Source organism: Chenopodium album, chromosome 1 (assembly GCF_948465745.1).
Source record: "Chenopodium album chromosome 1, dcCheAlbu1.1, whole genome shotgun sequence".
Lineage (NCBI taxonomy): Eukaryota > Viridiplantae > Streptophyta > Magnoliopsida > Caryophyllales > Amaranthaceae > Chenopodium > Chenopodium album.
The window spans coordinates 15,624,018-15,639,369 of record NC_137834.1 but is presented as its reverse complement, the minus strand read 5'-3'; the positions used below and the strand labels follow the sequence as shown (position 1 = coordinate 15,639,369).

General features: G+C 33.1%; 1 protein-coding gene across 3 annotated transcripts; it reads left to right on the top strand.

The window, feature by feature from the left end:
* Window positions 1–345: 345 nt before the first annotated feature.
* Window positions 346–10,236, top strand: LOC145567014 (uncharacterized). 3 transcript variants are annotated; one of them, XM_081626266.1, is made up of 8 exons: window positions 346–889; window positions 1,646–1,743; window positions 6,126–6,466; window positions 6,678–6,922; window positions 7,019–7,231; window positions 7,528–7,632; window positions 7,729–9,256; window positions 9,690–10,236. In XM_081626266.1, the coding sequence occupies exons 3-7, from the start codon at window positions 6,133–6,135 to the stop codon at window positions 7,927–7,929; spliced, it is 1,098 nt and encodes a 365-aa protein (XP_081482392.1). In that variant the 5' UTR covers window positions 346–889; window positions 1,646–1,743; window positions 6,126–6,132; the 3' UTR covers window positions 7,930–9,256; window positions 9,690–10,236. The 3 variants fall into 3 exon arrangements, with proteins under 3 accessions (XP_081482392.1, XP_081482460.1, XP_081482528.1); XM_081626334.1 differs by lacking the exons at window positions 6,126–6,466; window positions 6,678–6,922; window positions 7,019–7,231; ... (1 more) ...; window positions 7,729–9,256; window positions 9,690–10,236 and adding exons at window positions 4,670–4,724; window positions 4,807–5,106; window positions 5,188–5,299; window positions 5,395–6,083; XM_081626402.1 differs by lacking the exons at window positions 346–889; window positions 6,126–6,466; window positions 6,678–6,922; ... (2 more) ...; window positions 7,729–9,256; window positions 9,690–10,236 and adding exons at window positions 4,670–4,724; window positions 4,807–5,106; window positions 5,188–5,299; window positions 5,395–6,083 and having other exon boundaries at window positions 1,551–1,743.
* The last annotated feature ends 5,116 nt before the right edge of the window (window positions 10,237–15,352 follow it).

Here is a 15,352-nt window from a genome sequence, read left to right as displayed (position 1 = left end):
CACCACAACAACCACAACGACCTACCGCCGCGGCCAGGCCGAGACCCAGCCACAGCAGCCTGCTGCCGCGACCAGGAACCAAGCCCAGCCACATCAGCCTGCCGCCGCGGCTAGGAACGAAGCCCAACCATGGCAGCCTGCCGCCGCTGCCGGGAACGAAGCCCAGCCACAGCAGCCTATCGCCGCGGCCAGGAACGAAGCCTAGCCCCAGCTGCTGCCGCCGCGACCAGGAACAAAGCCCAGCCACAACAACTGCTGCCATAGCCTAGAACGAATCCCAGGCACGAATCCCAGGCACGAAGCCCAGCCATGATTCGGGTTCATGGGAGGAAGGGAAGACAATGGTTTATGTGGTTGCGCTAGGGTTTGGGGGAAGGGGGGAAATAGGGGTTATGGGCCCTTATTGCTAAGATTGGAGGAGGGAACGGGAGGGGTTCGGTTGTCGGCGCCGGCTCCCGGGAAATTTGGCCACCAACAGCCGGAAGCCTGCACATCACTACTACAAATTCCTTATAAATCCGACACTTTTATTCCGACAATTTCAAAAGTGTCACCACTACAATTTATTTCCTTATAATCTCTGACACTTTGTTCGACACTATAAATGGTCACAAATCAATCCCGCCTTTAATTCACAATATGTTACACGAGTTCTTTTTTTTTTTTTTTTTTTTTTTTGAGCGGTGAAAACTAAAAAGGCGGTTTCTTAAAAAATTGAAAAAAAAAGTCTGATAGTTGAGGAAAAAAAAACCACAAAAGTGAGCAAAACCCTTTAACCCTAGCTATGCACTAAAGAAACAACTACAATCTACTGGTTTCATCAAAATTTAGCTATCACATGCACAAGAACCTGGAAGATCAGAGCGCCATCATCGTCTTCAATCAAGAGGTAGGATTTGTTTGCATTTCAATTTCTATAAAACCCCTAATTAAGCTGCAATTAGGTTTTTAACTTTGTGCATTCAATCAATTAATTTAACCTTTAATTTATTCGATTTCATAACTCAATTGAGAATTATTAATAGATTTTGATTTTGAATTACATTCTCAATTGTTTTTAAAGGTCGTGATTGTGTAATTTTTGTGTTAAATTTTCAATTGTGGTTTTTATTTTTTTATTTTTTTGCATTAATAAAAGGGAAGAGCGTGATGGTTCAATCTGAACTTTTATTGTTAAAATACCAATTCATCTTGCATGTATGTAAAGATTGTATCTTTAACATTATAATTATTATAAATTGAATTTCCTTACATAGATCTTAACATCAAAGATAATTGTGTAAAAAAGAGTAAAATATTCAATTGATTAATCTTTTGTCTTTAATTAGACATAATAATCTTCTGATTGTAACTTAAATAATGTATGTATTTAGATGAAGTAGGATTATATTACTTTTTTTTTTTCTTTATAATGGGTGCTAAGAAAGACTGCAAATAATATTAGTCATATAAAAATATATCACATAATTTGCTTTAGGACAAATAGACAACCTATAATTTAAAAGAAACAGAGGAATTATGCACTTTGATAATATAGGTTGATGGTTAGGAAACATGAATCAAGAACTTATTTTGTATAATCTAGTCAAGTATAAAATTATACAGAACAACAAACTCTTTATAGTTATGTTGTATTGAAATACAGATTTATTTTATGCGTGTTGATTCAATACGGGGATAAAGTTCAGAAGGATTCTTACTGCAGCTGTGTAGAGACTGTACAACTTCCTAGTTCCTACTTTGGTATGTATGATCTGTAACTTATTTACAATGCAAATATTTTATTTATCACATTATAGTATAAAATTTGTTGAGGACATCATATATATAATTAAGCCTTAAAATTGCAAGTCTAGTAGTATTCTCAGTGTTGCTGTTTTGATTTTTGTGTCGGCAAAATGATATGGCTTATTTTACTTCAATTATGCATGATTTCCTTAATTTTATAAATTTTTTTGTGCACAAATTCTTATAGATTTTTATGTTTAGTTCAATATCATTAATTTTGGTTGATAAGTTGATGATAATGGTTAGTCCAAGTTATTAATTAATTTATTAATTGTGAAAGTTTAGTTCATTCCTTAGCTTGTATGTGTATTGTTGTTAGTGGTTGCTTGTTAAGAAGATTTGATGTTACCACTGTAATATTCTCTTCTTTTTTTTATTATTTTTTTTAAATGCTTAAGTCCAATATTTGTTGGTATTACTTGTTAATAATATAGTAACTAAGTTAGATATGTAGTATCTACGCTTCAATATTAGTTTTTTAATTTTATTTTTTTTTAATTTATTTTAGTTTTTTTTCTATGTAAGGATAATCTTATTAGGTAAAAATGGATATGGATAAAAGTTGGATTGAATTGCCAAACAACCATCCAACTTATCGTGTCGGAACTATTAAATTTATTGAGTTAGCTAAAGAAGGGCTTGTAGAAGGAAAAGCTCTATGCCCTTGTAAGAAATGTAGGGTTAAAAAATGGTTGACAATACATGAAATAGATGAGCATATTTTGTTTAAAGGTTTTGACAAGGAGTATAAGAAATGGATTTTTCATAGTAAAGGAGGTGCTCTTGAGCGCATGTTAAGTGATCAGCGTAGGTTGGCTGGTGATCTTACTAGAAGTACTGGTCAAGGGGCTCAAATTGAGCAACATGGGGTTGTAGGTCGAGATGATATGAGCGGCTTGTTAGGAGATGCTTTTGGTGTTAATATTCCCTGTGTGAATGAACCAATGCAGCATGATGGATCAATTGATCAAAGGTTAGAAGATCAATTTGAGCCTAACTCTTCTGACCATTCCTCAATTCTAGAACCCACCCTATCCCCGACACAAGTAATGAATGACAAAGGAAAAGGATAAATTCAACAAATTATTAGAAGCTACAAATAAGGAATTATATGCTGGATGCAGGACATTCTCTAAACTTTCTTTTCTTTTGCGTATGTTTCACATAAAGTGTATGCATCATTTGTCTGCCGAATCCTTTACAATGATTCTTGAACTTCTAATTGAAGCATTTCCTCAAATTATGGAGTTTCCATCATCCTATTATGAATCCAAGAAAATGATTAATGACTTGGGTCTTGGATATGAAAAAATTGATGCTTGCCCTAATAATTTCATTCTTTATCGAGGTGAATTATTGGACAAGGATGAATGTCCTGTATGCCATTCTTTGAGATGGAAGACAACAAAGTCTAAAGAAGGCAATACTAGTGGCAGGGAAGGTAATGATACAAAAAAAATGAACCTGTAAAGGTATTCAGATATTTCCCTTTAATCCCAAGGTTGAAAAGACTTTTCATGTCATCTAAGACAGCAGAAGATATGATATGGCATGACAAGGATCGTGATAAAAAGGAAGGGATACTGAGGCATCCTGCAGATGGTTCAGCATGGAAAGACTTTGATGATAAATATCGGGATTTTTCTTCTGATCCTCGAAGCGTAAGGCTGGGACTTGCTAGTGATGGGTTTAATCCTTATCGTCTAATGAATACCACATATAGTACATGGCCAGTTGTATTAATGATTTACAATCTTCCTCCATGGCTTTGTATGAAACGTTCCTCAATTATCCTATCATCTATTATTCCTGGGAAATCTAGTCCAGGAATTGACATTGATGTCTTTTTGCAACCATTAGTGGATGAGTTGAAATTATTATGGGAAGGAATAGATGCTTTTGATGCTTACAAAAAACAAAATTTTAAGTTGCGTGCTGCTTTTATGTGGAGGAGCACAAAAGGCTATCATGCATGCCCATCATGTGCTATGGACACTTGTACAGAGAAGCTAGCTGGTAAGATATGTTACAAAGGATATCACAAGTGGTTGCCCATTGATCACCCTTATCGTTCTCAAGCCCATTTGTTTGATGGGAAAAAAGAGTATGGTGTTGCTCTAACCCGTCAATCAGGCACTGAAGCTCGAATTCAGCAACAAGGGGTTGCATATACATATGGAACAAGGACTAAAAAATCCAAGAAAAAGAGAACAAGACAAGAGGATGATGATGATGATGATGATGAAGGTGATGGTACTTTGTGGACTAAAAAGAGCAAATTTTTTGATTTGCCTTATTGGGAGCACAACACTCTACGACATAATTTAGATGTGATGCACATTGAAAAAAATGTGTGTGATAATTATTTTTTCCACCTTACTAGATATAGATAAGAAAAGCAAGGATAATGACAAAGTTAGAAAGGCTATGAAAGAGGTTGGAATTAAGCCACACCTTTGGATTCAAACTAATCCTAATGGGCAATCAGTTATGCCTCCTGCTTCTTTCTCCATGTCTAAAGATGACAAAGAACGATTCTTGAGAGTATTCGAGAAACTAAGTGTTCCAAATGGATATTGTTCTAATCACTCTCGATGTGTGAACATGAAACAAAAGAAACTTCAGAATTTAAAGAGCCATGACAACCATGTTATTATGCAAGATCTTTTACCAGTAGCTCTACGAGCATCAAGAACTACAGAAATTGCAGATTTGGTGTCAAACTTATCATCTTTTTTCAAAATTGTGTGCTCTACAACTCTTGATGTGAATGTGTTAGATGAGATACAAACCAAAATTATTTTAACTCTTTGTAAGATGGAGATAGAGTTTGTGCCAACTTTTTTTACAATCATGGTTCATTTAGTCATTCATTTTGTAGAGGAGGCCAAGCTTGGAGGACCAGTTCATTATAGGTGGATGTATCCTATTGAAAGGTTAGAGATTTAAACCTATATATTTAAATTATCCATTATTTATATATAATCATAGTTCTGATGCTTAGATTATATTTGGTAGGTATTTGGCCCATCTAATATCATTTGTCAGTAACAAAGCTCGACCAGAAGGGTCAATTGCAGAAGGCTATCATTTAGAAGAGACCATTAACTTCTGTTCTAGATACTTGGAAGAACTTGAGACCATTTTTAATAGGCTAAAGAGAAATGATGATCATATTCTCGACACAAATGCATACTTATTTAATTCTGGTGGTCGAGTCATTGGAGCGAAGAAAAATGCTCGTTTAGATGCTAAAAGTTTAGAGCAAGCACATCGCTATATTCTTCTTCATTGTGACGAGATGGCAGAATTTCGTGAGTAAGTATTAAGATAAATATCTTATTATCTTTTTCTTTCTATAGTGTGACTACTATAAATTATTATATTGATATTTTACAGTGAGTTCTTATGGGCAAAGCGACGAGAGAATCGATTTAGAGGAGTACGTGGTGACTCAAGAATAGAGTATGATCGGATCATTAAAGAATTCTCAGATTGGCTCAAAGGCCAGGTTGTATATATATACAAATTAAAGTATATGGTTTACATTAAAAACATTGATTATCTAATATAATACTTACTTTACTAGTTACTTTGTCATTATAGGTACATAACATAGATTGTAGCACTGAGCAAGGGAAGCTAAAGAAAGCTTTGGCTGGTGGTTTATACGACCGTATTATTGCGTATAAGGGCTTTGCAATCAATGGTTACAAGTTCCTTACAGTAAACCATGAACGATATCGCAAGACACAAAATTCGGGAGTTATGGTTGAGGCAAATGGCTTATTTTATTATGGAAAAGTCACTAACATATATGAATTGAGTTATTATGGGACTTATAGAGTTGTGGTGTTTCGCTGTGACTGGGCAGATATTAGTAAGGGCTTAAAAAAATATGGAAATGGTGCTACTTCAGTGAACTTCTCTAAGTTGATGCATAGTGGACGAATGTTGCAAGATGATCCTTTTATCTTCTCATCTCAGGCAAAACAAGTTTTTTTTGTTGAAGATGAGATTCAAAAGGGGTGGTTACATGTCATAGAATCTAAGCCTAGGGACTTGTTTGACTTAGGAGATGAATAATTAATATGTTAGCATTTCATTCTTGATATTTTGTTCTTGTGTAATGTACCCTTCAGTTGAATTTTCATTAAAATCATGGTTATTATGTATGGCTGGCTTGTTTATGTTTCTATTATATGGAACATAATATCTTTCTATATGATTGTACCTTTAAGTTAATTATTTTTTTTTATAGTCAAGGTTATTTTTTTTGTCTAATTTGCTTATTTTCTTTTATATGGAAAATAATATCTTGTTATTTGTATAAACAGTTGAGATATGTTTCGAAGCAAAAGAACCAGAAATACTTCTACTCCTATTTTGGATCGTCAATCAGATCATCACTTGGAAGTAGATGAAACTACTAATCTTAATTCCAATGGGTCAAGTCAACAAGCTCCCAATAACTATAGTGAATCACAAATGAATTCTGGTGACAATTCTTCTCACAATGTGGATAATGAAGAGCATGGAAATGGTGGAGGTTCTAGGAGGAATGCAAAAAGAATGAGACGCTCCATTGCAGTCAATGCCAACTCTACTACTAATGAAGAAGCACGAGATTGGAGTGATGATATTAATTTCGATGAAAGGGAGGATGTTCGTGCAATAGGTAAATGAATTTACATGAGTTTTTGTTGTTGGTGCTGTTATATACTAGTTTTTTTGCTGCTGGGCTGTTAGTTGTGTATCTTTTTTTTTAAATGATGTTTCTGGTGCTAAATCAGGTTATTTTGTCACTATTATGTTGTTGCTGCTATATTTGCTGCCATTTTTTTTTTCAGATGTTGTTATACTAGTGTTTTTGCTGCCATTTTTTTTAGATTCTGAAGGAAATGTGCAATTATGGAGTGGGTCTATACAGCCACATGTTGTATTGTTTCTTGAAACTGGTTTTAGATTTGAGGTTACATTCAACGGATACTACCAACCAATTCGAAAGGGTGGATCAGTTCTTGTGAAGTTTATTTCAAATATTGCAAAGAAAGATGATATTTGTCCTATTAGAGTGGTAAATTGGCGAAAGGTGAATGCAACAATACTAGGTGACATTTTTGAATTAATTCGTGTAAGTGCTCTTATATATAATTTAAGTTAATCTATGTTTAGGATATTTTTCTATTTCAAATTTTTACACAATTTATTTTTAATGAATCTTGATCAGGGAAAATTTATCATCCCTGATGGTAAGATCTATAGTGATGCAATGATTAAGCATGTGGGTAAGTATCGTAGGCAGTGGAAGTTTGATCTAAAAGCTAGATATTTCAATCCCACTGTACGAACCAAAACAGAAATTGAGAATAACAACGCACCAGGAATTGTTCGAGAGAATTGGCTTGAGTTAGTCAACTATTGGTATTCAGACAAAAGCAAGGTACGCTTATTCTTTATTTCATTCTTTCATTTATTAATTTATTTTCTCCCTTTTGTCAAGTAGCATGAATGGGTTTTGATTTAACAAAATAAAGCTATGTTTGTTATGATAATGTCATAAATATGCTGAAATTGGAAGAGAAGCTCGTGCTTCTTTGGGTCATCTTCACACAAACGGTGCTACATACAAGCTTTGCTAATTCAAGAGATGAATTTGTATGATACATATGCTTAAATCTTGTCTTTATATGTTATATGTGATCTTAAAAACACTAATTGAAAATTATAATATGGTAGGAGATTGAGCATGGAAGGGAGCCCGGTGCTTTTGTGTTTTTTGATAAAACTCACAAACCAAAGGACATATCTTATCCAAACAACACAAACACTGCAGAATTCATTGTATTCCTTCGTAACATATTTTATTCTACACCTTTAATTATCTAACGTCATTACTAGTATATATGTATATTTTTTTACACAAATGCTTTCATGCAGAATACAGCAAAATCCAAGATAGAGTCAACTGTTACAAATTCTTCATCATCAATGCCTCAAGTAGAGATAGAGAATGAAATCTTCAATGAATTGATGTATGAAAAGGATAAAACCAACCAGAGACCGATAGGTTATGGATTTGGTGTGAAACGAAATGATGTGTTTGGAGTAGACTTGGCAATCCTGACCCAGACCCGATGACCCGACCCGAATGACCTGACCCATGACCCGAAATCGACCCGAAACCAGTGACCCGAAATTGACCCAAAATCCGAATTAACCCGACCCGACCCATACCCGACCCGGCCTTGACCCAAAACCCGAAACGACCCGACCCAAAGTTGACCCGAGACCCGAAACGACCCGACCCGAAGTTGACCCGAGACCCGAAGTTGACCCGACCCAAAAATGACCCGACCCGAAAATGACCCGACCTTTAACTTCTTTTAGTAAATAATTATATAAGTTACTACCTCCGTAAACTTTTATTTGCAATTTTGGAATATTTTATATCTCACAAATAATACCCCAAAGTTACAAATAAAAGTTAACGGAGGTAGTATAAAAAGTTTATATTAGGAAATTATACATTAAAATAGACCCAACAACATCTTACATGACTACATTGACTTTCATATAATAGCTAAAAAAGATGGTCAAAGTGAGATGTGTGAATAGTGCAAAATGTCAAATCGTTAAGAGTAATTTGGGCCGAAGGGAGTACAAGAATAATTCAAAGAAATTATTACAACAATGACAATGATAATAAGAGTACGTATTAAAACTAAGATCAATAAGAGAGTGAGGTATAACTCAATTAGTTAGAGCATCCTTCTTAGTTTCAGGAGATCCTGAAAGTGATTCTCAGCCTAAAGTTCTAAACACAAAAAAAAAAAAAGGTTAATAAAAGTCAAACAATTACTATAATCCATGAAAAAAATAGCCTTAATAAATATAGTGAGTTTTTTGTCAAAAAATTAAATAAATATATATACAGAGTTGAATTTAACCCAATGAATCACCCGTATATGACTCGACTAGAAGTTGACCCAACCCGAAGTTGACCCGGAAATTGGACCCGAAAATTGACCTGACCCGAACTGACTCGACCCGACCCAAACTGACCCGACCCAAACTTGACCCGAATCGAACTCGACCCGACACCCGACCCGACCCGATTATCAGTCGACCCGAAATCAACCCGAAATGACCCGACCCGAACTTGACCCGATAATCTTTTGACCCGACCCGAAATGACCCGACCCATACCCGACCCGAATGACATATTTGCCAGGTCTAGTTTGGAGTACATGCATTATTGCGGAAAAGAGGGGTGACGACTGATAATGGAAACAATGGAGACCAAAATCTAAAAGTTGAGTTTGCAATGTATAAGAAGCATACCACAGATCTCCTTATGAGATTGACAACTCAAATGACTGATGTTTTAGGTGTCGTGCAAAGTGGTAATATCTCAAATGAAATGTTAGATGCTACTTGCTCAGCATTACGCTCGATAAGTGCTCAGGTCAGTGAATTTCTTGTTATTGATTTTATATAATTAATTCTTTTACATGCTCATGACCTATTAATATTTAGCTATGCTGCTCTCTTCCATCCTCCCTTCCTTGGACCTAGCAGACCAATTGTTCCTATCCCTCCCATACTCTGTTTATATCACACGAATCGAAGACATTTTTTTAAGCTTTCCCCATCTCTTCTTTTACAGGTCATAAATTGACATTTAGGGACTGTTCTTTTTTAGTCTTTCATGTTAAGTCAGTGGTTATTCACATGCTTTGTTCCACTTTATTATAGAATTCAATAGAATTATTTTTAAAAGTTGTGGCTGCTACAAAAGTAATTTCTATATATATATATATATATATATATATATAAAAGTTTGACTTTTTTTTTTTTGTTTATTTATAATAATTATTTGCGTTTTTTTTTTTATATAGAATGGCGGGGCTTCAAATGAAGATATTGGCGATGAGGAAGACTCTGATGATTGAACTTGGCTAACATGGAAAAAATACTAGCACATATTTTTTTCATCTAATTGTTGTTGGCTATTGTTATAAATAGATAGAGATGAAACAAAATTAGTTTTTGTTTAAACTTTTACTAAATCTCAATTACGTATGTTTGACTTTTGGATATAATGGTACTTTTGATGACTTTTAGATATAATGGTACTTTTGATGACTTTTGGATATAATGGTACTTTTGATGATTTTATAATATCATTATTATTTTTTTATGCAAAATACATGTAACAAATAATTATTATCAGTTATTTATTTTATTACAAGGTGATGATCGCTTTTTTTTTTTACGGCACAAGGTGATGATCTCTCATTATATAGTTCTTGGCTAGACATGCAAAGGAAACTTTCCGACACTTCAAAATGTCATAAAAATTAGCGCCATACGTCTGGAAGCAAATTATGACACTTAAAAGTGACAAAAAAATAAAGAGGGAATCGTATTTGGAATTTTCCTCCAAAATTTATCAACACTTAAAAGTGTCGCTATGTTGTTTTCCGATTCTTTAATGCGTAGGTACTGCCGATACATTAAAGTGCGGTATTATTGACAAATTAAAGCGTCGTAAAATCTCGAGAGGTGAAATTCCAACACGTTAGTAAAGCGTCGGTAGTAAATTTTCCGACGCTTTTATGTGTCGAAAAAACACGGAAAAAGTGTGGTAAAAGCAAGGGTTTTGTAGTAGTGCATGGGAAGGGTGGCAGTATTGGCAATGGGTAGTGGTTTTTTTTTTTTAATTTTTTAATAAATTAAATTATTAAATAATTAGATAATTGGTCCCACTAACGGAAAACTTAATGAAACATGGCAGTGGTACCAAAACCTATAATTTTACACTTTGATGGCACCAAAAAAAAAAAAAAGATTTAAACGGGTACTAAAATTCAACACCCTCATTTTCAAGGTACCAAATTCCAAAATTTCCTAAAAATAATTTAACTTCAGCGAATATAATTTGTTTTAGTAAAACTAATTTCAGTTTAGCAAAAATAAGGTGAAGTGAACGAGGCCTTAATATAATAATTACATAGTAGTTTTGAATATGTGAAGAGTATAGATGAAAAACAAAGTGCTAAATAAGATTGGTGATCAATTGTTAATTGATAGTTAGACACAATTATTTAGAAAGATTTTTTTTTTTTTTTTTTTTTTTTTTTTTTTTTTTAAGTTAAGGATGATTATTTAATACATCACTTTTATAATATGAAAGATTCTTCGAGTTCATTTGTAATTTTTTGAACACCTGCACACCTGAATTATTATTTGTAATTTCTATTTTATATTATACTATTGATTTTTTTTACTATACTTGTTTAAGGACTCTGAATTAACAAGAAAAAAAATAATAAAATAAATAAAATGGATCCCCCACTCCGCTTTCCCTAGTTCAAAATCTTGAATGTGCCACTGATAAAGATCATAATAATCTACGTTTATCGGATCCAAATAAAGAAATTATAATGCATGTGCATATTAATTACCTTATGCTACAAGTAATTAAGAAGTTTAACAAGTCTTAACCCCATAATAATATACTATCACCATTTAATATTAGTTGTAACTTTGGGGTATTATTTGTGAGATATAAAATATTTCAAAGTTATAATTAATATGAGATGGAGGTAGTACAATAAATGAAATTCAACATCTCAATAATTAAACACTATACGTCTAAAGAAGAATCAAGTTGTGTTATGGGGCCTGATCGAATCCCACTGCATGTTGGATGTCCTGAAAGAGCAAATTTTTGCTAAATTAATACATAACTAGTTATTGACCCGGGCGATGTCCCGGATCATCATAAATTATAAATTTGATTAAATTAATTTAGAAGAGGTAATGTTGAACAATATTAATAACTAAATGAAAATGTAATAAGAGTTTAATATAAAAAGTTTTTCAATTAAATTAAACACTACTGTATTATATTTCATTAAAGTTAGACCAATGAAGAGTTTTTGCTAAAAAAACTAAACATTAATACAATTCAATATGAGTAACACATGTCATTATCATGTTGTCCCATGAGCTTTAATAATATTATAGTTTTAATTCCATGCAATTTGACTTAATTTAAGGTTATTAGTAAATTAATTATACTTCCTCTGTTTTATTTTACTTGCAACACTTTCCTAAAAAGGAAATGTCACAATACTTGCAACACACTATAAAAGGAAAATTACTTTAGGGAAAAACTATACTATATCCCTTATTTAAGCACATGGCGTACTAAATTACACTCATAACAACCGCTCATCCTATTTTAAAGTTTATTATATCATGTAAACCCCATCTTTCTTAATTACCGCGCTAAAGATTATGTTGCATCTAAAAGAAAACGGAGGAAGTATGATGTTTCCTGTAGATTCCCTTTCTTAAATTAACAAGGGGGTCACCGCACCTACGTGGTTACATTATTTTTTCCTTAATAAAATAAAATAAAATAAACCTTCTAGGCTTCGTATGATAGCAAATCTAATTACGTCTATAAAATCATCCTCATTTTCTTCCTTATAACAAATCATCAAACATTCAAACAAATTAAAAAGATGAAGAACGTTGTAAGTTTAATAGTGTTATTAGCCATTTTGATGGTTGTCACTAAACCTCAGCCCATCTTGGGTGTCTGCGAAATCCCTAACCCCGTACCAAGACTCCCAGCCATTGTCCGACTCAAAGATATTGTTGATCATATTAATCATCCTCTTACTTGCCGTGATGTGTGGAAATATTACATACCATACCAGAGGCCGTGTTGTGACCCATATCACTGTGTTCCGACCACTCCGTTGTCTTTCATTTGTGTACCAAATCCGTTTGTTACTAGTGCATGAACATCATTCTCATCCGACTATCACTACTTTGTAGTGTGACTACCGATCTATGTTCAAGTAGTTTGAGTGTTTAGTACCTCTCCTATGTTGTTTGAGTGTTTCCATGTCTTCAACTTTTGTGATTGTTGCAAATAACTATGTTGTTTTGTTAGGTACAATCCATGTTGAACGTTGTTTTTGGTGCGTTGGAGAAATTAATAAAACATAATTACTAGCTATGTTTTTAATACTTGCAACACTTCAATTCTCATACATCAATGAATTGAGATACAACCATTAAACATCTTCTAAAATCACTAGGGATTCTGGTCGCATGATGCGCGCTATGGCTAGTCTTTGAAAAGAGTTTTTAGAATTATCTCTAATTAATATGCAAGATATTTTATTATATTTATTTGCATATAGACAGTAAATGTCCTCACACTATTAATAGAGCTCTCTCATACTTTTTGAGAGGTACGGATTAATTAAAAACTTTTGAAAAATTGTTATTTAGAAAATATATATCCATTGAATCAAATCTATCAATATCTCATGTATTGCCTCCAGCTTATTTTAATCTACTGCTTTTTACCGGTCTCTCTCAAAAATATGTTTCACTAATTATATCCATAACTAAGGATATATTCCAACGTGTGAATGTAAGTCATATGGCTAGCTCTTTGAGAAAAATTAATATTACCGATGACCTTTACACCCTATGCCTGTTTGCATGGTATTTTATTATCATTAACTTTTTTTTACATACAGACGATAAATATTGTGTTAGATGTTGTCTAGTTGTGCAATGATTAAAACTTTATTAGAGCTACTTTGATTTAGTGAAGTAACGGTAAAATAATATACATCGGTATATCGAGTTCTAGAAATATAAATGTATGTCAATTAAATTTTAAATACTTATTGAGAAAAATTGAATAAAATAAAGAACATATCACACAATTAATTTTTACCTAAAATGTTGAGGGATTGGACTTTGAGACTATTAAGGATGAGCTATATATTTGAGCTAATTCTAGCTGCATAGAGAAGGAAAGAAGGTAAATGATAAAGTATTACTCCCTCCGTGTTTTAATAAGTATTACACTTATCAAATTTCGTCGTGTTTAAATAAGTGTACACTTTCTTTTTAGGCAAAAAGCTACATTTAAATATTAAATAGTTGTCCTTTCATGTGGTCTCCATCAAAACGCACTACTACTACTTTTATATTTTATTTCTCTCACATTATCAAAAAGTTATTGAGCCCTATCTTTGTTTTACGATTTTCTTTTACAATTCCTCTCAAATTTTATTTAAGACAAATAAATTCCCTAAAATTATTTGTCGATCAAATTATAACACTTATTAAATCACGAAGGGAGTTCTTTGTTCATTAGCAGATCTAGGGTGGGGTCAAATGGGTTTATTAAGCCCATAAATTTTTGCAAATTTTTTTATAAAAAAGGGTTAAAACTTTTACAAGTATATGTTTAAAAAAATATCAACGTTTAGCAGTGTAACTCAGTGGTATTTTAAACCTTGCAACATACGTTACAGATAAAAAATGAAAACATTGCAAGCTTGTTGTTTTTGGTGGGAAAATCGGTTAGACAAGTTGTTAGCTGCTTTTGTTGTATTTGAGCTGAGGTGCTGTAGACACCTACTTTTGGCCTCCAATCTTAACGGGAAGTGCGATGTACAAAAACCCATTTTTCATGTTAGATCAAAGTTGCATTGTTTATGGACTCTGAAATGCATTATAAAATAAGTTAAAACCTGTATTTGAGACCAAGTTCTTCTTGAGCCTTGTCCGATTAATAATTAGGCCTAAAACGTGTTCATACATGTTTAATCTTTATTAATAACGGACCTAAATACGTCAAATGCAATGATTGGATCAAATAGATCTTACATTGTTGAAAATTGAGAAAATCAGAACAATTATAAGCCAAGTTCGGAGTTAAAATAGCGAAGAAGATATCATCAAAATACTAAACCAGACCCAAAAATCGACACCCTTGCACTAAAACGACCATTTCTTTTGACCCACAACAGATTGTAACCTAATTCCAACCGAATTGGAAAGTAGACATTTAGAGCTTTCTAATGATATCTTATTTTACTTAATCAAATTCGTAATAAAAAGTTATGGAAGTTTTAAAAACGTGTTTTCGTATCAGGCAAATTGCGCCACGCGTAAATTCCAATGCTGCGTGCGGTAGTTAAAATTTGCGCGAGCCCCGTGACACCAAGGCTCTCAAAACCTAGAGGTAGATTCCTATGTATATAAATAGGGGTCTTCGCTTAGACCTAAAGACAAGAGAAAAATCAGAATTAAAACTCTAGCATTTTGGAATCCCTAATCTCTCAAGTTCTCTTACTATCATACTACTTATCTCCTCTTTTCCAAATACTATTCAACCCTAATTTAATCCATGGAAGTCCTTGGAGGTATGAATAAGGAGGGAAATCCAAAAATATCAAGACAGAGATCTAGCAAAAAAAAGAGGATGGTTAGTTTCTTGCATCACTTAGATAAATCACCTTTTTTTTAAAAAAAAAAAAAAAAAAAAAAAAAGAATAACGACATTCGTTAAACAATTAGCTTGTCACATAAAATAAGATTAATTAATTTATTCACCTAGTATTCTTGCGTTAATCAAAGACTAGAAATTAAATAATTAATTGTTGATTTATCACTTAAGTCGAGGCGAATATTGTTTATTTCTTGTTCCATTCACAAATTTGAATAAAAAAGA

Coding starts and splice junctions, on each gene's coding strand:
- LOC145567014 (XM_081626266.1), top strand. CDS start 6,133: ATGTTTCGAAGCAAAAGAACCAGAAATACTTCTACTCCTATTTTGGAT. Junction 6,467..6,677: donor GGAGGATGTTCGTGCAATAG/GTAAATGAATTT, acceptor CATTTTTTTTAG/ATTCTGAAGGAAATGTGCAA. Junction 7,633..7,728: donor CAAACACTGCAGAATTCATT/GTATTCCTTCGT, acceptor GCTTTCATGCAG/AATACAGCAAAATCCAAGAT.